The sequence below is a fragment of the Diadema antillarum genome, unplaced genomic scaffold (assembly GCF_040938485.1).
Source record: "Diadema antillarum isolate AM-2024a unplaced genomic scaffold, OU_Dant_1.0 scf00000183, whole genome shotgun sequence".
Classification (NCBI taxonomy): Eukaryota; Metazoa; Echinodermata; class Echinoidea; order Diadematoida; family Diadematidae; genus Diadema; species Diadema antillarum.
The window spans coordinates 2,059,047-2,082,495 of record NW_027271072.1 but is presented as its reverse complement, the minus strand read 5'-3'; the positions used below and the strand labels follow the sequence as shown (position 1 = coordinate 2,082,495).

The following is a 23,449-nucleotide window of genomic DNA, read 5'->3' as shown; positions in this document are numbered from 1 at the left end:
AGGACTGCCATGCATTCACAAGTTTCAGTGTCCAAACATTGTCCTCTTGGTATTACAGATCTTGTGTATCAGTTTTCCTTCAAAAAATGCAACCCTTCAATGAAAAAAAAAACAACAACAACAAACAAACATAAACAAGTATGCCAATAGTTCTCTTCAAATCATTTCCATGTAATCATGAAAATTACCATACATGAATAAGTTCTAGCGTCCATACATTGTCCGCTTGATTTTATGGGGCTTTGCCTATCAGTTGTCCTTTGAAATAAACAAATACAAGAAAAAATGTTACAGAAATTCTAGAACTACTTTCCATATGAGTGCTATGATTTCTGCATTATTTAACCAATTCAAGAGTTTAATAGTTTTTAGGATATTTTTCTCTAGAACTGTCAAGTTTTCATGAAAAGAAATGCATAATCAAAGCTGCATCTGTCTGCACAAGATCAGGCATGGCACTTCTTTTCATGGAGTTATAGCAAAATATCTGAGATGATTGTTGATGTTGACTATGTCTATTCATTTTGTGTGAACTATGGCAGATAGAATGTGACTCAAAAGCAGGTTTTATGTCAAGATTTTTTAGTGAAGGTTTTTTGATGAAATTTAGTTTCTGCATATTCTGAAATGTTTTTATCAAATGTGGCAACTACTGCATACTTTTTACAGAAGTTCAAATCTTTCAATTCAATTTCAAGTTAAGTGAGCTTTTATTTCCATCCAACAGAAATGTAAAACAAATCTTCATAGACATTACATGAGGATATTTTTATTTTTAGTTGATCTCTGAAGCTCAGTGAATAGTTAATGACATTTACAGCTTTGTAGTCATGTGGCTAACCCATTTCACATCAAAAGTGTCCCCCCCCCCCCCAAAAAAAAAGAAAAAAATAGTTTGTGTTTTGGTATCCATGGATATTGTGATAGTTCAATAGCTACATATCTCTCATGAGCTTGAAAAAGTCCAGAGGCTAAGAAGAGGTAGGGCAATATGAAATGAGTGGTGTTAGCAGAGAAGGTCAGATTTTAACTGCAATTAATATTCCGATTTGCATCTGAATTTTGAGCCAGCTACGCCTACTTGGGCATATATGGGCCGGAGACTTAAGTCGTAAAAGTTCTTGTCAGTTTGCATATGTTTACTTCGAGATGAATGCTGTTTCACTTTACTATTATATTTTGTGGGAATTCTTTTGAGACCTTTGGATGTGGTATGGTTTTGTACCACGGGTTTGAAATGAACATTATACTTGGTGCCATGGACAAGCTCATGTTGTGTACTGGGTATTGTGGATTAACTGTTTGGTTGAGAAAATCTCCCCTTCTGTGTGTTGTCACGCATAAATGATGTCTCCGTGTTATGTGAGAGCAAGGAGGTACTAGGCAAGCTTGCCTAGTACCTCCTTGGTGAGAGCAACTTCTCTGCAGTGATTTTTTTTTAAATTTCCCTCACAAAGCTTGGAGAGTAATTGTGTTCACATTGCAGGCATAAGCCAATTACAAGCTCAGAGTCGCATTCATAAAAAAGACTGTTTATTGAAGGATATGGAGGTATTGAGAGGTAATGCCAATGATTTTCCAGTTGAGGAGCACAATTATTGCAAATTTGTTGTGATCATTCAAAGGACTGGTGAAACCTAAGGAAGAATAACATTGACGTGTAGGCTAACAATGTGAAAGGGTTGTAGGAGAGCTGTATCTTTGTAGACTAAGAGGGGCTTCATAATTACCAAAGCATTTATTTAATCACGTTTTCTGAAACGTGTTTGTAAACTTTTTTTCTAGAGGGTATACTAAGAGTCAGACACACCTAAAATGAGCCCCTCGTGTACTCCTAACTACAAACAGAATTCTATGCAACAGTGGTGTCATTAACTCCGTGGCATGTCAATCAAAGATGCTACTCTTGGTACACTCCCATGTAAAGAGTATGTACATGTATATCTATGCACACACCATGAAGGTCAAGTTAAGCATCACCCTTTGACAGATCAAACTGTTCAGAGTCCCAAAAGTGCTTCCAAATTCATTCAAATCATCACTGGAGAACACCTCTGGACCACAACTGGCAAGATTTGATTTGAAGAATGTGCTTGTGAAAATTGTGAGTCAAGTTTGCTGTCTGACTTTAAAAAAAAAAATACTAACTCATTTGATGTCTGTAGAAAGTGTTAAAGGACAAGTCCACCTTCATATACATGTTGTTTGAGGGAATGCAACAATATTAGTAGAACACATCAGTGAAAGTTTGGGGAAAATCGAACAATCTGTTCAAAAGTTATGAATTTTTAAAGTATCTGTGCTGTCACTGCTGGATGAGAAGACTACTACAGCGTATGATGTCACTTGCATACAAGGATATAAGGAAAATAAAAAGAGAATTTCACAAAACTTTACTTTTTGAATAAAGTGCACAGTTATTCGTCTTGTTACTGACATATGTTAAGGGTAATATTATTCCCCCGTCTTCTGAAAGAGAGAAGTCGAGTATTCCTATGCAAGGCTAGAAAAGTGAAAATATGTTAAATTTCTTTATTCTTTCTTTATATCATTGTACACATGTGACATCACAAGCTATACGTAGTAGTCTTCTCATCCAGCCGTGACTGAGCATGAACTTCAAAAATTCATAACTTTTGAACGGATCGTCCGATTTTCCTCAAACTCTCACTGATGTGTTCTACCAATATTGCTGTATTCTCTTAATATAACCCACATGTCTATGAAGGTGAACCTGCCCTTTAAACATGTATACAAGTGATTTCTACACAAGTGTGAAAACCCTCAAAATTTTGTGATACCACTTTTCTAATGTTTCTGCAGACTAGGCATTACTATTTTTATAGCTGAAGTGTATTATCGTCCTCCAGTGACATTGGGTTGGGCAGAATCACAAACAGATGTGGGTTGACAGTTCTGTTTTTGTGATATATACTATAGTTCGCATGACATAAACCACTGGCAAGAACTATATACAGCTAGTATCATTTATGATATTTTACTCCCCCCCCCCAAAAAAAAAAAAAAAAATAAAAAAAATAGTCTTTTAAAGATGACCTTTTTTTGTAATCAATGAAACATTATGTACTGAGGATAGCCATACATGTACGATGCCAGTAGTATGCAATGTGATGACATTGGAAATATTTCTACCTGCAGTCCTAGTCAATGTTTCAAACATGAGACATAAAAGGAAGGATGGGGAGGGGATATGAGATATATTTCAACAGTTAATCATTCTCAACTTGTAGCAAGTAACCACAACCTTTGGGGTGAGGTAGAAAGGCATGAGCTTGACTCGTATAAGTAGCGCCCAGGGTCGGCTGGTAGATAGCAGGATTCTCTAGATGACAATATCTGTCGGGTCACTGCCATTTTCGTTCAGATTCCACCCAATTTCCTCCTCATAGGAAGGCATTTCTGTATCACAGTAGAACATGTCAGGATATTTTGGCAGCCGCAGGGAGGAATAAAATTTTGATTTCTCGCATCATCTTGCAGTAATCTAGGAATTTCCATAGTGATCTGTAATTGAAAAAAAAAAAGGTCCATTCTTCAAATGTTAGGAGCCTATATATTGGATATGCTCAGGATGTTATGGTAGATCTCACGATCCATAATGATTTATTAAATTATGTGAAGCATATCAATGCTGGGAACTCCACAAATAGGAACTGTCACTTTTGGGTTGCTTGGCCTCTTTAAAGTCAAGTTTAATCACTAGTCAAATGTCAAGGGTCTTGCATGAGAGAGAGAGACGAGTAATGTATGAAATGAATTTCAACCGGAGAAATTTAATGATGTAAAGTGAAGATGATATTGATGTAAAGAGCATAGAACTTTATTGTCATGAGTGCTTTCCTTGCACTTCTGGGAATATGAGTATACACATGAAGAAACAACAAAACTGATTTGCATCGTATCACTGCATATACCCAGATTTGAAAAGAAGAAATTCATGGTTCTGTGGCTATAATTCTACACAGTGTGTCACTGGTAGTGAGGAATGCAAAATATATGATGGCTTGGATTTTGGTGGAAGTAGGTTTGATTTTTCATCTATAGAAGAGTTTAGGGTTTTTACGTACCTGTCTTCAGGATCGCTTGAGGTGCTGTGGGGAGTGATGGATAGTGCAGCGGTTTTCTCCGCACCTGGATGCAATTGGTTCCATAATACTCTGTTTGATCCTTGCATTGTTATGATTGGAGAGGGGCGGCTGCCCCCCTTGGCAGGATTTTTGAAGTTTTAAGTGCATTTAAAGTGAGTGCAACTGAATCAACAGGGTAGGGCAGGTAATGCAGAGCATAGTGAAAGAGAGAGAGAAAAAGAGGGGGGCAGAGATTGGGGGTTGGGAGAGGGAGAGGATGGGAGGGGAGGGGGAGGGTAGGGAGGGGGCTATGGGAAAGTGGGGACATAGAAAAAACAAATTGTAAAACATACCCAAGTTCATAGACCTTCAGGACCTTCAAACTCCTTCTGCAGCTAGCGTGCCAGAGCACTGGGTCTGTGATGATAGATGAACTTGATAGGCAAGTTTAAAGTGTTTTAACACCTCTTTGTAATGGAGAGATAAGAATCGTACATCCAGTAGATGAAAGATAAGCTCCTTCCTATATTTTCATATATGTTAAATGAGGTTATTGAGAAATTGCTGGGTCTAGAATCGAAAAGGCCCTGTGAGTGACTGCTCGTGATGAGATGTGACATTTGGAATTGTTTAGTCTTGTTAGTGATTAAAAGGGAATGGAGTGTGAATGATTTAAACTATCTCTTAGGAAAAGAGCAGTCCTGAGGTATGACAGCCTGGTGTTTACCCAGGCTACCAAACTAACTCGACTCAGGCTGAATTTGGTCTCACAGTATACAGAGAATAGACTCTTTGTGTATTTAAATCAGCATGTGGTGAAAGATTTGATCATTGGGTGGAGACAGATGTGATGATGACAATAATGATTTGAAAATAGACCCACTCACACATACTATTCCTAATCTCAGCAACAGTGATGTGATTTGTTGACGAACATATCAGTTTTAGATGTAGGGCCTATTTATTTGCTATCACTGTGATTTAATTCATCTATTGCTTGTCACTTTGTTGACACATATCCCCTTTGTATTACATTTTTGATTTGCAGGGCTACATGAGAACCATGGAGAACAATCCAAACATTCATCTCAGCGAGGAGAAGTTCAACACCCTTTTCTGTAACCTGGAGGATATCCATTCATTCAACTGGTGAGTAGACAGACAGCTAGATGACCCTCTTTATCCAGCAATATTCATTGATTTCTCTTCATGTGTTGTCCATGATTTTTTTTTCTTTTCTGTTAACCATTATTTTCTTCTGTTCTCACTTTACTCTTCTGTAGCACGTTTTCTTTATGTCTTAAGTTTGATCCACGGCTATGTCTTTCAAGTATGTTTTTCCTCTCTTTAACCTTATGTACTTCACACAAAGTCTTCTATCAGGCTCATGCATTTTGCTCTATCAGATAAGCCCATAAGTGCTCAATTAGCTCATCTGCTAGTCTTGAACATAGGCTGTTGCTTCTAACAGCTCAATGGGCCTGAAGATAATCAAATTGGTTAGTCTTCTTTTAGTCTGATGCATTTTGATATTTGGACTTTGGCAGAGTATTGCTTTTGTGTGGTGGTACTTTTGTCCTTGAAATCAGCTTCATCATCCCTGTACTCTTCCCTCTCTCCCTGTCAGACAATTTCAGCTTTGTAATGTCGATATTAGAAATGCTTTGTTCATTTAATCAAGTATAAGTTCCTGTGGGCCCATGTTGTCTCCTCCCTGTCCTAAAATGGACCCTAAGTGTATATTTCCATCCTTTATTGGAACTGCGCGATGACAGGTATGATTGCAAGTAATTTTTACCTCGTCATGCTCATGTCTGTAAGAAAACCACTGTCATTAATGTCCAAGCTAACTTTCAATATTAACTATTTTATTGGTCTGTTTTTTTGGCACTGCTGACATGAAGTTATTGTTTTAGTTTTTTTTTCATGCTGAGATTATTGTGTCGGCCACGAGCCATTCCCCCCAACTTGAGGCAACGTCCAGACTGCAAAATACTTAGCTGCGGTTGATTTTTCCTTGGCATTTCCCACAATGGAGCGATGTGCGATGTACGGTTCTGTGAGAGTTTAAATTCTGCAGCGCTGGAAGTGGAATGACCATCTCGGCACCTGTTTTTCTGAATGGCTAAATATAGGCAGCAGCTGTGGTGGGGAATGAGGAACATCAACATGTAATTGGAGCAGAAAGTTGACCATGTGTCGGTTTCCTTCTGATGTATAGATACCACCTTAGCAATGCTTATATTTAGAGGTCCAACAGCCACCCAGTTTGTTTGGATCGAACTTGATCCACTCTTAGCAGTGCTCTATGACTTTAATCAGACTGTTGACATTTCTTGTTGCCATCGGTAGTTGGAGGGTTAACTTTAGTGTTGTTCACATGGACAGAATACCGGGCTGTCGCTCGTGATCCAAATGCTGCAGTTTTTGTTCCCGTTAGAATGGACAGAAATAACCCAGTAATTGATGATTTCTATATTTTGTCGACCAAACAATGTACCGGTACTTTGAATCCGAGCCCCCCACCCTCCACCCTCCCCCTCCCCTCCTGTCTGTCGTTATAGATCCTTTTCATCAAATTAGTCCCATGCCAATTATGTTTGATATGGCGTGGGGGGGGGGGGGGGGACTAACAGGACAGTCACCTGTGGATACATCACTGGTCACTGGGACCATTAGTGGTTGGGACTGACACGGGATGTCGGCTCTTTAGGCCTGCCACGATGGGCACGTGGATGAAGACCGCATGGACTGGCATGGCACCTTTAATCACTGACCAGACAGTCATGCCATCTTGCTTTACAATGGACCAAAAAAAGACACAAAGAAAAGAAAAAAGAGAGAAGAAGAAGGAGGAGGGGAAAAGAGAGGAGAGAGGCCTTAATCCACTTTGCGTGCACAGAGAGATGATTCACTACCAAATTTACTCATCATGCGAGTATGATCAGAAAATTTCTCTTTTAGGCTAAGGGGTACACTAAAAGGGAAACTGATAAGTTTGTCTTGAGTGAAACTATTCATTGATATTGCCTTGAAAATCATTGTGAATTTGTAATTTTACAGAGTGCATTTTATTGTATGTGATATTTCAATATCATATGATTAACAGACAGGCATAGCTCTTAGGCGTCCACTACACTTCGCTCAAAGAAATGTTTGACCACCAGTTGTGTAAATCATCTCTTTTTTCTATACAAAGTGATAAGAATATCAAATTCTAGTTTACTTTTGTGTAGCCAGACTGGCCTCATCCATTTCATGCTTAGGCCAACTCGGTAAGTGTAGCAGCATCTGAACAATATCCGTGCAGATTTGCTGAAGTCAGTATTCAATTTCTTACCCCACAGCAATAAGTGAAACATGAGGTTAGTGACCTGCACCTTTTTATTGACCCTCGTGACCTCACCCTCTTTAGATTCTGTCTGCCCCCATATAAACTTTTGTCAACACACAAGCAGACCCATACCTGAGGTGGAGAAAAAAAAAAGAATCACAGAAGTACAAACAATTAAGTGATAATTAGATTTTCAACAAGTAAGTTCCTGGAGACATTAAGTTATAATGATCAAAGTGCCCCCCCCCCCCACAAAAAAAAAACATATTATACATTATTCATTGTTTCTCATGGGGGGGGGGGGGGGTATCAGATGGGTGGGTCTGTATTGTTAACCTGCCAAAGTACAACATATTTGAACTTCAGGTTTATTGGGAAAAAAAAACCTGCTGTGTTGACTGGAAAATAATTTGCAAGTAGGCAACTCTTGAATCTTTGAATAAATAAACATGGACTTTTTTTTTACTTGAAAATTGATTCATTTCATAAGAGGTCATGGTTACTGTGTTTTTGATCATCATTAAGGTGTTAGTTGAAGTTATAATACACATCAATATATTCTTATAAATTCAATTTATTTTCCAGCTGTGTGAAGTTTTTTTTTCCTTCATGTTCTGCATATATGTAGTATATAACAGACTCATTATTTTGCAGTATATGCAGTTTTCTGAAGAATGCATGCAAATTGGCAATGTTTTTCGAGACAAGCACTCCAAAAAGTGTGTGGTGTTGACAATGTTGTGGCGTGCTTCCAATTGCCTGAATTGTGACACCCCATTAGCTCCGTCAATATTTGATAACCTTGATTATTCATTGCACTAACGGTTCCAGAGTGAGTAAGGAGGAAGAAGACCAATGATAGACAACCGATGTTAAAAGTGTTTCAATGGGCAATTTCCGTGTCTGTAGTTGTCACATTTGACTGTGCCGAAATAAAGCAGAAAAGGTTTTGTTTTTTGTTTTTTGTTTTTTTCCACCTGCTTTGCATGGCAACTGGTGCAATTCTTTCTGCTTTTGATTTGTATTATGATGGTAGAATAATGCATAGTGTCTGCCTAGCTGCCAGGAAACAACAGCAATAACAACAACGGCACCCCCCCCCCCCCTCCCCCCATAAGAAAAACCCCAAATTCAGGAAATAAACCTTTGAAAGACAGCAATTCTATCAGAGTGGAGTTGCTCTCTAGATGAGGTGAATGTAGAGCTGCATGAATCAGGAAAACGGTTTGATTGGCTGTGAGTTCATGCCAGACACGAAGTTATAGGGATTTTATGCAATCTCCCCCAAAATAAGAGATGTTTTTTTTTTTTATATCTTCAAAATATACGATATACCTTTTTTTTTTGGGGGGGGGGGTGGACACTGAATTTCAGTTATCTCTTGCTGTGGAGAGATGATTGACAATTGGCAAGCTGGTATATTATTTCCGCCACTTGAATTAGATATTATTATGTAGGCCCTACAGTGTATATAATTACATATTATTGTATTATCATTATATTCTATATAGGGATATGAGTGCAAAGAAAAATATATATTTTCTGTATTCAGATTTTGAACAAACTGCATTGATTTCTCTTTAGAAAAAATAAAAAAGTGTGTATTTCTTGCCGAAAGTCTGCTGGAAGTCAGGCTATAAGCAGGACATTTTTATCGCACACTGGCACAAAATTTTTGAGTTCCTTCCTGTTGCCATGTATAATTGGGACTCCTTTCAAGTCTGTTATGGAGGGCACATTTCTATCCTGTCGTCGTTATGAAGGGCACGTACAAAATAAGGACATACTACAGGACTGTGCCACTGTCAAGTCTCCCTTATCAAACATCTAACATAGGCTATATGTACCACTGTACATTACTGATATGAACAGGAGTGATACATGTGTATATACATCATATACTTATATAAATGTATACATTATTTATATGTATATGCACACAGATATGTAGATATCTACACATTCTTTATACATACAGTTTGTGTGTTTGGTAGTGTGTTCATGTATACCTTTATTTCACTCAGATCACGTAATCACTTTTGAAGAAATATATTTTTCTTACCTGGTCAAAGTACAAGGAATAGATCAGTTACCTCCTGTAGTATGCGACTATGAAAATAACATCATCACATCAGTGATTCAGATGCAGTACTCATAGTAATTGTGAGTTAGTCATGCAGGAATGATCCCTTTTTGTTTTGTGGCTACAAGAAAGTGAATGTATGGTATATTTTTTCTTATTTAGATAACGTTTTGAATGAACCTTAGAAGCATTTGAATGACAGGGACCTCTTGTGTTGTGGAACACTGTGTCAGTGAATCATTGACTTCAAGGAGAAATCACGGGCACAGGGGGATGCTAAATTTAGCCCAAATTCAATGATGATGGACATGGAGAATATATGCCTGGCTTTTCCTCCTCTTTCTCTCTCTCTCTCCCTCTAATCTCCAGTATGAACTAGGATTGTAATGATGGGCTGTCATAAGTCTCAATCAGTCCGTTCGTTTGCATTGATTCATAACTATTCCTCCAGTTATCCGTCAGTTTGAATGCTTGTCAGTGGAATCCATTAACCATGCAAATTTCATTGGGGGGGGGGGGGGGAGTGAAAATCTTCTGCCATTTCATTGTTCCCCTTTTTTCCCCAAACTTCTGTGATACGTTATTGTAAATCACAAGACCACATATTATATAAAGGAAACATACTCGACCTTGTCACACATCAGCTGGGATGTATTTACACCCTGTTTTTGCCTCTGTCACACACACACACACAAATGATCAGAGATATCACTAAATTCAGGGATACCTGGCATTAAACTTGTCATATTATCTTCATTTGATTCTATAATATCATTGTTTGTTCAAAAAACCAAAAAACTGTAACTGCATAGTGCATTGTATGCAGATGCACAACCAAAGAAGTATTCTTTCTATGCCTCTTGCATTGGTTACTGCATGAGATTTGTTATGATTCATTAAATATATACATTGCTACACTTTCCATAAACTTGGGCATGAAACAGGGATGGTGAGATAATCATCTATGATTAAAAGGAAGATAATATCTTAGTTCAGACTTTCAGGGGGGAAAAATTCCACATTATTTGGAATGAGATACTCTTTATCCTCAGAAAACTCCCAGATTAAACGATTTGATATGGGCCTTACAGGATGTGCATCCTCCTTTTTACTAGACTGTGTATGACTTCAAGTGAAGGCAAATGAATTGGATCATATGATTTCAGAAATATATCTCTCCACGCCTCTTCTAATCTCGCCTAAAGGAGCCTGTAGTGACGAATCGAGCTGACGTGCGAATCATTTCTGCGCTGCAGATTTAGCAAATTCTTTGCTGATTCAGGAAGTGCTAATTGTATGGTTGGGATGGAGTTGCCTTTACAAGTGTCACATTGCTCAAAAACCCAATCACTGTGAAATTAATGTGGAAGGGTGGAGGCATAAGATATATTCCGTGAGGGGATTTCGATTCAATGCATGAAGCCTTTTCGTGGAGCACTTTAAACAGCAGCAAATGCATTTTACTGCTGTGATTATTCAGCTTCACAAAAATTCAGTCAGTAATGAAACAGCTTATGCTTGCTCACAAAATGAATGCTTGAGAGAAACTATGGTGAGACATATCAATTTGTTACACCCGTACCATGCCGCCGTCTCCAGTTCAGGATGACAGGAATCGGCAGCCCGTGGGATTTTCTAAATTTGAGAATTTCTTGGCAAGCAGAAAGTCTTCCACCTCCGTGCTTGGAGTGACACAATTTCCCGAATGTTGTCTGGACCCTGTCACAGTCGTAGTGGAATAGAAGCCGCCCTCGATCGCCCCATCTCCCCTGCCTGAGTGCTGGCAGAAATCTTGCGTGCGGCATCCTTGACTAGAGAGGCGTGAAATGAGTTTTCTTCCAAGCCCAAGTTGTAGGGATGTTATAAGTCAGAAATCTAGTTGTAATAATTCCCATCCAGATGTCTGCCTTGTGAATCTGCAGCTTTGGAATGAAGCTAAGCAACTATGAAAACAAAAAATTCAAGAACCACTTTGCTCTTTCAGATGTAATGACTTTAAAAAAGTTAGCAATTCATTTGTTTTTTCCCCCAAAAGATTTAGTTATTTATTGTAAATTGCAAATTAGAATTACCTCAGAACAATGAATCGCCATAGCTGATGAGGATGTCAGCTTACTGTGGTAGCTGCAATGACATCATGCAAAAGTTTGACAAGGGTTTTCCTGTGAAATGCAGCCTCATGTGTGCCGCAGTTCAAGTTTTAGAAAGGATAAGTGGCTGCCTAGTGGTCACTTCTTAGCTCTCTTTAACCCTTTTGGGACTACCATGGCAAAATGCTGTTTGTCATTTGTGTGCACAGGGATTCCCAGTGGCACTGGTAGAGTTAACCGTGAGTGAGTGAGTGAGTCCATGAGGTGGGGCACCAGAGAGCGAAACTGAGAGCCAGATGCAGATTGGGGAAATGTGGCAGTGATTTCCACAATGAAGGCGTGGAAGGATTGGATAGGGTGCTTCACACAGGCGTGGAGATGTGATTGGGCTGGAATGAGTTCCAGACACGCCGTCGATGACTACAAATGATGCATATAATTTCAGGCAACTCTCACGCTTCCTTTAAAAAAGAGAGAGAGAGAGATCTTAGGTAGATATTTTAAGGCATCGTATATTATGCTGTACAAAAGCAGACAAATAATGACAGAAGTTTGAGAAAAGAATGTGTACATAAGAGGTCCATGCAGAGCGCAATTTGGAAAGAAGTGCAAACGCTAGTGAAAGTTGTTCAATATCTTCCTTTTTAAACATCAACATTATGACAGATACATTGTGGAAGCAAGAAAAACAAAGATAGGGAAGCTATTAGAAAACCATGGATTGTAGTGTTTGCTCTTTTCTCTCTGTCTCTATGATCTCATGGTCTCATTTGTATGTACTGTCACTCATGTGAGGCTAATGGGCCTGAGAATAGCGATTATGTTTCCATTCACGCCGTCCTGCACGTGTTTAGACATCCCACCAACTTTTCATTTTCCTTGGTGCTTGTGTTATGGTACAGTTTTGACAATGCCTTCACGCTCCAACACCTAATATGCTGCCGTCGCCGATTGGGGAAAGTCATTTATTTGTACCAGCAATAATCATCCAGGGATGGCAATGGCTTTAATGCCTCTCTTCACAGGCTTTCAAAGTTTATTGAAGTGCGAGTTTCTCACATTGTGATGAAATAAACATTCTCAAATTTCATCATCCCCCCATCAGCCAACTCAACAACAACTATCAGTTGTACATTTCACTGCCTTCAGGATTGCACACTAGTAGTTTTATCATCATTTGATGACTATGTTTCAATGACCTACAAGTATTTTCCCTCAAGAGCTCTTAACACAATTTTGTAATAGATTATATTCAGTTGTATGTAAATTACTCATGCTTGTTTGTGGTTTGTACATGTGTGTGTTTGTTTCTTGGATACATTTGTATATTTGTTACTTCTTGGTCAGAGATGTTTGAGTTAGCATCTTGGTTTAAAGGGCCAAACTTAAACTTGATTGATATTTCTTTAATGTAAATTCATGAAAGATGAATCATAGTGGCCACCTCCTAATCTCTCCTGTTTTGATGATCTAGCCACCTGTTCCAGACCACAACTTAAAGTCAAGTAATGTTGCTTAAATAGCTAAAAGAAAAAAGCAGGTGATAGGGAATTTTCTTACAATTCCCCTTTCAGAGAGATTCTTCTGTAATTTTTATTTTTTCAACATTTTGATCTTATTTCCTGGGGAAGAATGATTCATAGGGTCACAATGGCAATATCTTCCTCCGAATTAGATATCTCCACTGATAGGAGGAACGGCTTGAGAGAGATCGCATCACTTGATTAGACGGTGACATTTATGAATTCCAGCCAGGCAACGGTGGGGAGTGGGTGGGGGGGGGGGGGTGGGAGGGGGGTTTCCAAGTGTCTGATGTCTTGCTGTTTGTGCAGTCAAACCCCCCACTCTTGTCTTGAAATTATGTCAAAAGAAGGTTGCTATCAGTTTCATGGATGAGAATGACTGATACCACCATAGAAATGAGCATTGCATGATATTAAAATCATCTTCTAGACAGGTCTTTATCGTTGTTCTATTAACATCTTCTATTCACAGTATCATCTTCAAGACAGGTCTTTATCACATGCCTTTTTGGTAAACTGTCATATGTTTTTGGATCTACAGTTCATAGTTGATGATATGTTATTCTTCTTCAGAGTTCACTTTAATGATCCTGCAGCCCATTCTGCCATCTCTTCATCTTTATATCTTTGTCTCTCTAGTTCTCCTTATCTCCCTCTCGTTCTCATCCTCATCCTCTATTTATGCCCAAATCTCTTCTTCATTCATCACTGGTGCTCTCATTTCTATTCATGCATCCCTTCCTCCTCCTTTCTCGCTCATTTGTTTTCATCTATTCCACAAACTCAAACCCAAGATTAAATGACCTCTCTTCCTGTCCAGTCATTTTCTTCCATTTTTCTCCTTACTTGAATGTTCTTTTCCGTTTCTTTCCATCCATTTAACCCACTGAAGACGAGTCCCGAGTATACTCGGGCAAGTGTCTATGGGAAATGCGTGTTGTAGCAAAATCAGCCCATTCTCAACGGGTTAAAATAGATCACTGTATGATTTTCCCCATCTGTTGAAATAATCTATTTGATTCTCTTTATCTTTGTCTCTACTTTGATTTTTTTTTTTAGCTATACAACTGATTTAGTAATCTTCCAACAAAGTTAGTGTTGATATTATTTAAAAAAACAAAAACAGTAAGAATGAGCCATTTCATGTCATGGTAAGCCAGAGGATGCTCAGCCAATGCCTCATGTGTATGCGTGCATCTGATATCAACGTGGAAATGACTTATTTTTTGCCGTACGATGTCATTACATGCAGGAAACTCTTGGAAGATCTTGAGCAGTGCGACGAAGATCCCGTCAAGTTGGCCGACTGTTTCCTGGATGTGGTAAGTTTGTTGACGTCATCCAAATCAGGACTCGTCATCTGTCCTAAATTAGACATTGATATATATACCAAGCAATGTTCCTGCAAAGACCTAAATGGTGCAAGTATTCAGGCCAAGTTATTGAACTTATTACGATGTTTACCTGAATAGAGCGTGACGTTTTGAATGTGGTTGTTTAAGATGTTAGTCTAATTATGATGGCAATGCCGCTGATGATACTACTACTACTACTACTACTACTCCTAAATTACCACCACCACCACCACTACCACAATTACTAGTTACATAATGATGATAATGATAAGGGTAATAATGGTGATGATGATGATAATAATAATGATAATAACAATTATGATGATAATTAGTAGTAGTAGTAGTAGTAGTAGTAGTAGTAGTAGTAGTAGTAGTAGTAGTAGTAGTAGTAGTAGTATTGGTGGTGGTGGTATTGTTAATCTTATTATCATCATCATTCTTATAATATATAATCATTTTCATGAACAGTCTGAAAATGTGTGAAAACCAGAAGAAATGCCTATATGTTTATGGCTTCAATGCAGAAGAAAATTTTCTCTTTTTATCGCAAAATGATGGTAAGAAGTTTTTCTGTCATAATTTCATACTTTGTCATCCTAAATTGACCTACCACATATGCCACATTCTTACTGATCGCATGAGAAATATATCCCAAACCACTTTACAACATCGGAATCATGTATGCCTAAAGTCTTTCCCATAGTCAAGAGTACAATGTAGTAGGCATTTGCAAAGTCCTTGGAAGTGTTTCCAGGAAAAAAACATTGAGAGGTTTCACACTTACAAACGACCTTGAATGTAATCACGTTCCACAGAACATGCTTCTCATTGTGTGTAGAGATGCAGAGCATTCACACACAGAAATTAGTCTCAATTCCACCTGATATTAAACTCAAAGTGGCATTCGAAACCATAGCCGAACTCTGACAAAGAACTCTTCATTGCACTTTAGTCTAAAGAGTATGCCATGTGCTCTCATTATAATGGAATCAAATAGAAGGATAAACTGAGAAGGCTTCATAATATTTCTTTTTTTTAATTGTTGCTGATTGAGTGCTTGAAACCATGGTGAACCAAATGCCCCTGAATGAAAAACAGTGGGTCAAAAATTGTTTTGATGAATAAGCAGCAAGCATACAAACTGTTTTGTTAGCCATTAGTCAGTCAAAGAACTTGTTCAAGGATACTTGAAGAGAAAGTAAGCAGTTTTCTTATTTTTGCTTCACATTCCAATTTATAAACCTGCACATTTATTCAAGTCCACGTGGGGTATCTGTCCACACACATCACATGGCAGCTAGGAGGACGGTGAACAGGTGCGAAGGGAATATGTTGCTCCAAAACATGCAAATTAAAAAGGTTTAGTGAAAAATTGTTTGTGTTTTTGATCTTCTTGTGACAAAAAAAAGACCTAGAATACATTGATCAACTGGGGAATGTAAAAATCTATCTCTCAATGAAATTATGAGCTAGTTTCAGAACTGCCTCAGACTTGCATACTGTCGTTGCATGGTGTTTCTTAAAAGGATGATCAAAGAAGTGATGATCTCACTACAGTATTTCTCTAGACTGTCTTTAAAACAAGGTATGAATGGTGTTAAGGAAGCTATGAATGAAATATTTTTTGATTTTTGAAAAAAAAAAATCATTTGTTTATTTCTGTAAAGCAAAAGAGATGAAAGCATAGTGCAAATGAATTTACACACACACACACAAAAAAAAAGTTTTGCTGTTGAAAGAATTATGATTGTGTGCAATCCAGTACACGGATCTTGAATCAGACTTGATTCAGGCTTGAAGCAGCCAAAGAAAACGGGAAAATGCAACTTTTCGAAGGTGTTTTTGGCATTAAGCAAAGGTCAGTTCGAATACCATGATCATAGATTTAATGACCCAGTTAGCATTCTGTCTAATTTTCCTCTCGTGAGCGAGCGGGATTTGGAAGAATTTAGTTGATTCAGGCATTCTCTGTGGTTATAAAAGTGGTTAGAATACATCTATATCAGCTGTGCAGAAGTGATGAGAATGAACTGTAAGAGAACTTTTCCCCCTGGAAAAGAAAAAAGAGTGTATGTTTTATTCAGATGTCAAAAGAAGAAATGAAATGAATGAAAGTGGGAGAAATTTGTCAGCAATTTTGTTACACCAGAGGGTACCACCGTACTCAGGGCAAAATTGAGCACTCCACCATGTTTGCTGTAAAAGTATGAAACGAGGTTGGGGCAACGGCAGAAAAGATTCAGCTGAACTGTCTCCTGGATTTTACACTGTCTGTCATTTGAACTTGTACTTTACTTCCAAACCACCAAGGACAACATCTGCAGGGACAGATTGCCCAATTCTTTTTATGGCTGGTTGTGGCCTCTTTTACCAAGAGTGCAATTACCATTCCCTCATTGAAAAATCCCACCCACCTCAGAATCACACCCCATAACATTACCCTCGACCCTAAAAAAAAAAAGTGGGGAAGGAATCCCTAAAAAATTAGTGGTTCCTTTTGTGCCAAGAGGGATTACGATCCCTCTTGTTTCTACCCTAAAAATTTTGATGGTGTTTTCCCAATAAATAACACCACTTTGAGTGAACTCTGGCTCCTCTGTCAATGGCAGGGTCGAGCACTCTGAACTTGTCACGGTCGGTCGGGATAAAGACGATGCAGCAACCAGACAGTGAATGGTCTGCATACCTCAGCTTCCATTGCCAAGGGGAAGGGTTTATGCCTCCCGGGGGAACGATGAAAGGCCGTATGGAAGTCATTCCAGGATTGTAGTGGTCATTTAATGTGACATGTCATATTTCCATATCACTTTAGTTGTCTCCGCTCAGCTTTCACTACCCCCCCCCCCTTTTTAAGTTAGTCATTTACTGCTTTTACTATTCAGTCACCACCCACAATGGTTGATGTTGTGCGAGAGCCCTGATATTCTCTTTTTCATGACTGTTCTTGTCAATATTTTTACAACACTGTCTAACTTATTGAAGAAATATGAAAAGTCTTATTGAAAATTACAGATACATAGCACCATGCTGTGTTTTAATTGCAACAATGACTTTTTTGGTTGTTTTTAAAGATACAAATGACAAAAGAAAAACACTCCAGGAGCATATTTCAGGAAGAGGATTTAAATTTTGCCAGCTACCCTACTTTCAATGAACACCACATCAGTTTTGAATATTGCAACTTGCAGCTATTGCAAACTTCTTTGTGAAAGGGGGCCCCAAGTCGACCATCTAAACTTTGTGATGTGTGTAACTTGAAGTTCACTGCTACCTGTGTTGTAACATGTGCAAATGTGAAGCATTTGGGCGGGATTGTCATGGTGCTCCTATCTGTCATTACCCGCGAGTATTATCCAGCACTTTGCCTCATTACACAAACATACTGGCTTCCTCTACATCCCAGCGGTTCCCCTCCCCTTTCCCTCCCCTTCCCCTCCCCTTCCATCACCCTTCTTTCACCCCTCCCTGCCCTCCCATCATCTCTTTCTTCCGGCGCCGATGATGATGATGATGATGATGCAAATGCCAGCGAGAGCGCGGCTATCAGGAATCAATTACTGGCGGTGATTAATGTTAATTTGGCTCCCACCAAATCGCATCAAGCAGCGTAGCCGACATGTGAACTCTTGGGTTTTTTTTTTTTTCTTTTTTTCTTTTTCATTTGATTGGTTGTCATGGTCTGGGAGCCAGGCAAGCCACTGACCAAGTCTATTTTAAAGGCCATGTCACGCATTGGATAAAAGATTGAGCACAAAGTATCCCTCTGCTATCCCACAATTTTTTTAGAAGACGATGTCATGTCACATGTGAACATGAGTATAATGACAGTTCTGAATCAAAATCAAAGATTCAACATATCTACAACATGCAAATCACAATATAACCGTCATGAATACATTGTGGATAGTTCTCCTCATTTAAGTATTTCATTTAAAAAAAAAAACTTGTATTATAGCTTTCAGATGATGGATACAATCATGTCTTGTTTTCTTGGGGGGGGGGGGCGGTGGAGGGGAAATTGACATATAATGCCCCACTTGATTTGAGCCACAGTCTTTATACTTGCATGAATGAATAGCAGTCCCTGATGGAAGTGGAACGCTGGAGGCATTCACGCGTCAGACTATTCGTCCAGGCTCATTAGATGTTTCATGGTCCGATTGAAGTGTGAGGGTTGTTGGATTGATGATGCCGTAAAGATTGCTATCAATTTGAAGCTAAAACTCGCCATGTTTGAATGTCTGAAGTTGAGCTCCAGTATAATTTTTTTTTTTTTAAATCAAACAAACACATGATCAGATATTAGGGGTACATTGCAGTTCATGTTTGCCGTTCACCCTAGGGGTCTCACGCAGGTATGACCTCATCGTAGCCTAAATTGACAATTCTGGTGATACGGCTTGCCACAATAATTCGATTCTGCCATTCTTCATCATAATTGGGTCTTTAACCCGCAAAATTGATTGCCTTAATAGAGGAATTGAAAGATACATCATGTGCTCTGAGAAAACACCATGGAATGTAAATGGAGTCTTCGTCTCCTATGAGCCGGAGGCAGTTTGAGTTGAAGTTAAACGTACGCTTTTCTGAAACCAAATTCCATCACTTGCTGTCGTAATATGGGCCGGAATTAGTTGTGCTAACAAAAGTAAGGAGACTTTTATGAGGGCCTTTTAGTATAAATGCGCATATGAGTATTTAAGTATAGATATTTTGAGAGTTTGATCTTGTTTATCAACAAAATATAATATTATCTTTTAAAGTACATGTACTTCACATGAAGCCCCACAGCAGTGTTTGTAATCATATCTCTTCAAGAAAAACTGTGAAAGTTAGTTCTGAAGGCTTGATAATGCAAAGTCAGTGTTAAATCAAGCAAATTTCAAAACTTTCAGTAGATATTTGTATATTGGAAGTTATGAGAATGGTTATTCCGCTGTTGTGAAAATGTTACAGTTATGAATCATCTGTCAGTATACCTTATGTAGTACTAATATATCATTTGTTTACTTCGTGGTATGAATGTGAAATGAATATGAAGCCCACTATCTAGTATCTTGCATTTCTTGTTTATCTAATATTCATTCTGCAGCACCAGTAATCTTTTCTTCTTCTGACACATTTACAATTTCAGGAGGAGAATTTCTGCATCTACACGCGGTACTGCACCAACTACCCGAAGGCGGTGGACGTGATGACCGAGTGCATGAAGGACCCGGTCATATCGGGGTTCTTCAAGGAGCAACAGGCCCAGCTCAACCATGGCCTGGCTCTGGGTGCCTACCTCCTCAAGCCGGTCCAGCGGATACTCAAGTACCACCTCTTGTTCCAGGTATAAGAAGTTGCAACATCTCTCTCTCAGTCCTCCTCTACTCCTATCCCTTTAAACCTCACACCTTTCGTCCAGCAGACCACGGCCAAAAAGCAATCGATCGGATAATCAAAAACAATATATGAGAGAAATGCACATTCAAATTCAGATTCAAATACATTCAGAGTTTTCTGAATGGAACATATCACAAAATGAAATACAATCTTTTTCTTTGCTGAAAACAATAAGACATACTATCAGTACAGTCAATGTAACTAAAATTTACATGTACAATAGACTGATAACAAAATGAAAAGACATGATGTTGATTTAAAGCTATTTGGGATTAAGGAATAAACAGTGATCTGACTGAATTACGGTTGAATATATTTTGGGATTAGAATGCAGAAGGCTGTTGATAAATAAGCAAATAGCATAAAGAAACGACAGCACCCCCCCCCCATAAAAAAACAAAACAAACAAACAGATAAGCTCATCTTGTGTGTACGTAGCGAAAAACAAGAACGAAAATATAAACCTAAAGAAATGAGTGCAAGTGAAACCTAATGAAAGCATAATAGAGATCATTTTCATCTGCCCTGGCCTGGCTTTTCCGCCCGATGGAAGTAGGGGAGGGGCACTCCCTTTCCTGCTGTTTCCCCACCCTTGTTATTTTGGAAAAGGGCATACAGAATTGCAAGACCAACCAGTAGAAATGCCCCCTCTTTCTGACTGCCATGTTTGTTGGCAGAAATCAATGGTGGGGCATATTTTTGGCAGGTACAAGCTCAGGGGTGTTCCCGTTCTGCGGTAGTGGCAGGCTTAGCTTGCGTTCTCCACACCTACTGGGACAATGCTTTGGTTAATCCACGTATTATTATTCCCAGGGAGGTCATTTTCATTTTACACCTATTGGATGTATGGTGTGAGAGTGATAGTTGTTAAACAACAAAATATCTTCACCACACTCTTAACTTTGATGATTTCATTCATGTGAGCAGGTGTGCTCCATGTTAGCTGGATAAAGCTGAATCCGTGACAAGATATTTTACAAGTGACAAAACAAAGTTAGTACAACACTGCAATAAATTGATGCAAAGGATACAGAGCATTCACACTGATTTGATAACAAAAATGAAAAAAGTTTTGTCCAGATTTTTTTTTTTAATGCAGGCCAGTGGGGGAGCTCTGGGCCAGTGGCATTACCTCATCTTAAATGTCATAAGTGGTCACAACTAGTACCAATATAAGATATGAGTTTAAGAGTTGATAAATGCAGCAACTCAAGAAATGCGATCCGAAAGCTGTTTGCAAACACATTTTTTTTTTTTTTTTTTTGATAGGGGGAATTGAAATGTGTTTCAACCATGGGAAATTTGAATAATGCAGCCTGTGTCTAGTGGTTCCAATAAGGTGAAATCCCTGACTGTAAACCTTCTGATATGCCAATAGGTGAGATCTTGTCGCTGTCTTGTTGTGCCTCGACGTGGCAAAGGGGTGATAAAAAAAGGGGGATTTTACCGTTCTGTCATGATTTCCATATTTGCACAAGTAAGTAGGCTGGGCAGGTGTATTACCAAGTTCATAATATGTCAGAAAATCCGTTTGATATATGCCAAAGGCCAAGATCTGGAGTTTCCCTTGTGAAACTTAACCACCTTCAATTTCTCACCATCACCCCCAAATCACCCATCAACTTCCCTTTACGTGCTTAGAGTTGTACATTGAAGGGCATTACCCACCAATAGTCCCTCTTTGGGAGAAATAAAAAAATAAAACATAGGTGAACAGACAAAGGGCATCAGAATTACATCTGGATGATAATATCTATTCCAAATAAGAATGGAAAAAATAAGGAAATAGATCAGTATCTTTACAGTGGTCCCCATAGTGAAAGTATGAATTTTTTCTTGTGCTTTATATGTTGTGATAGAAGCAGACAAGCATTGGTGAGTTTGTGGGAAGGATTTGTGGGGGGGGGGGGGTTCCATCTATGTGCCTATTAGTTTTGTTGTGTTTGTTTTTTTTCTTATTTGCATCTCTTTTTTTTTCTTAGTAACATGTAGAATAGTTAGTTACATGAATAATTCACCAGGGTAAAGTAATAGAGCTTTTAGCATTTCAGTCCTCGAAAAGACATTTTTTTTTCCTATCTTCATTTCAGAATGGACGCTCATTGTTTGATTGATATCCGTATCAAAACTATGCAGACAGGAAGTGAAACAAAGTGGATGAATAGATGGGGTGTATGAACAGATTAACAATGATTGATACTTTATGCTAGGGATCGATACATGAATAGATAAATATATACATAGAGAGATGAAGGGTGTTTTAACATAGAAGCTGGTTCTATTGCATGTTTTCATTTGTAATTAGTCAAGTCAATAGGTTTAGATGCCCATTATTCCTCATTTAAAGATCCTCAAGTTTGATGTGCATGCAATCTGTCAGTGTCATCCGAGAAAGGAGAACTCTCAAAGCACTCAGAAGTGAAACTCGTAAAAGCTAGCTCTGGAAACAATTGTGAGTCTGTCAAAGAATAATTGAGAGTGAAACATTTATTTATCATTATCAAAGCATAGTCCTTGTCTATTAAGATGATGGCATCAAAATAAAGCAACTGTTTTTTCCCCTCTAACATCAAAAAGAAAAAAGAGAGAGAAAATCAATGTGTGAGCGTATCGCCAGGCACAGCACATATAAATGTATGTATGTGTATACATATACACAAACATGTAAGTGCAGTGCATATATACATATATATATAGAGTGTTCGTATATAAATATTGATGCCATCAGAGTGGTGATAGCAGATAAGAGTTGGGAAAGAAGGAAAAGGAAGTGAAATATATCTATAGACTTTTTCTCAAGTTTAGCTGCAGAGGGGGAGAGCTCTGGAGGTCAGATGGAAAAATACCGGCCAGTAGAAATAATGCCGCAGAGAGAAAAGAGTTATGTTTCCTCTCTTGGCACATGACTGTGCCGAGGCGATTGCGATCTATTGACGTCAAAAAGTGCCAGGAACCATGGGCGAGCTGCTGCCGGGTTCCAGTTTTGGGTTACACGTTGGGGATTAGGGCTGTCCAGGGCAAGGAGGAAAGAGTGGCAAAGTTTTGTTGGTTTTTTTTTTTTGGGGGGGGGGGGGGAGCGGGGAGTTGGTGATGGGGTGGGGGAAGATTTTGAGTTGAATGTGTTGGAAAGTTTCTCCAAAAGGTTATTTTGTTGTTTGTTTACTTGTTTGCTTGTTTGTTTGTGTGAAAGGACTTTATAGAAATTTATCAGAGCAATGCTGCAGAACCAGAAACCTTCGCAGCGTATTAGAGCTGACAGCCTTTTTCGTAGCATGAAATGTTCGCAAATTGCCACAATGTGTATTGTGTACACAAAACCTTTTGTGTGCATTTTACTTTCACGAATCCTGGCTCCTCACGAAATTCGCAAAGTTATCATTCACAAGAAAAATTTCTTGTTTTACGGTAGGTATTTGCTATCAGTCTTGCCAGTTCCTTCATGCTATTGCTTCAGAAGAAGAATAGGGGAATGGGGAATACACTCACAAATACACACACACACACACACACACACACACACACACACACGTAGGAGAAAACATGGGGAATCTCTGAACACACTTTATAGGGAGGTTTTCATCCAATCTCCCT

General features: G+C 38.7%; 1 protein-coding gene across 1 annotated transcript in view; it reads left to right on the top strand.

Moving 5' to 3' along the window:
- LOC139723259 (uncharacterized) overlaps window positions 1-23,449 on the top strand; it is an 81,631-nt gene that overhangs the window by 1,991 nt on the left and 56,191 nt on the right. The window contains exons 2-4 of the mRNA XM_071634518.1: window positions 5,137-5,237; window positions 14,371-14,440; window positions 19,608-19,805. Coding sequence (XP_071490619.1) covers window positions 5,137-5,237; window positions 14,371-14,440; window positions 19,608-19,805 — 369 coding nt within the window. The remainder of the gene's footprint in view (window positions 1-5,136; window positions 5,238-14,370; window positions 14,441-19,607; window positions 19,806-23,449) is intronic.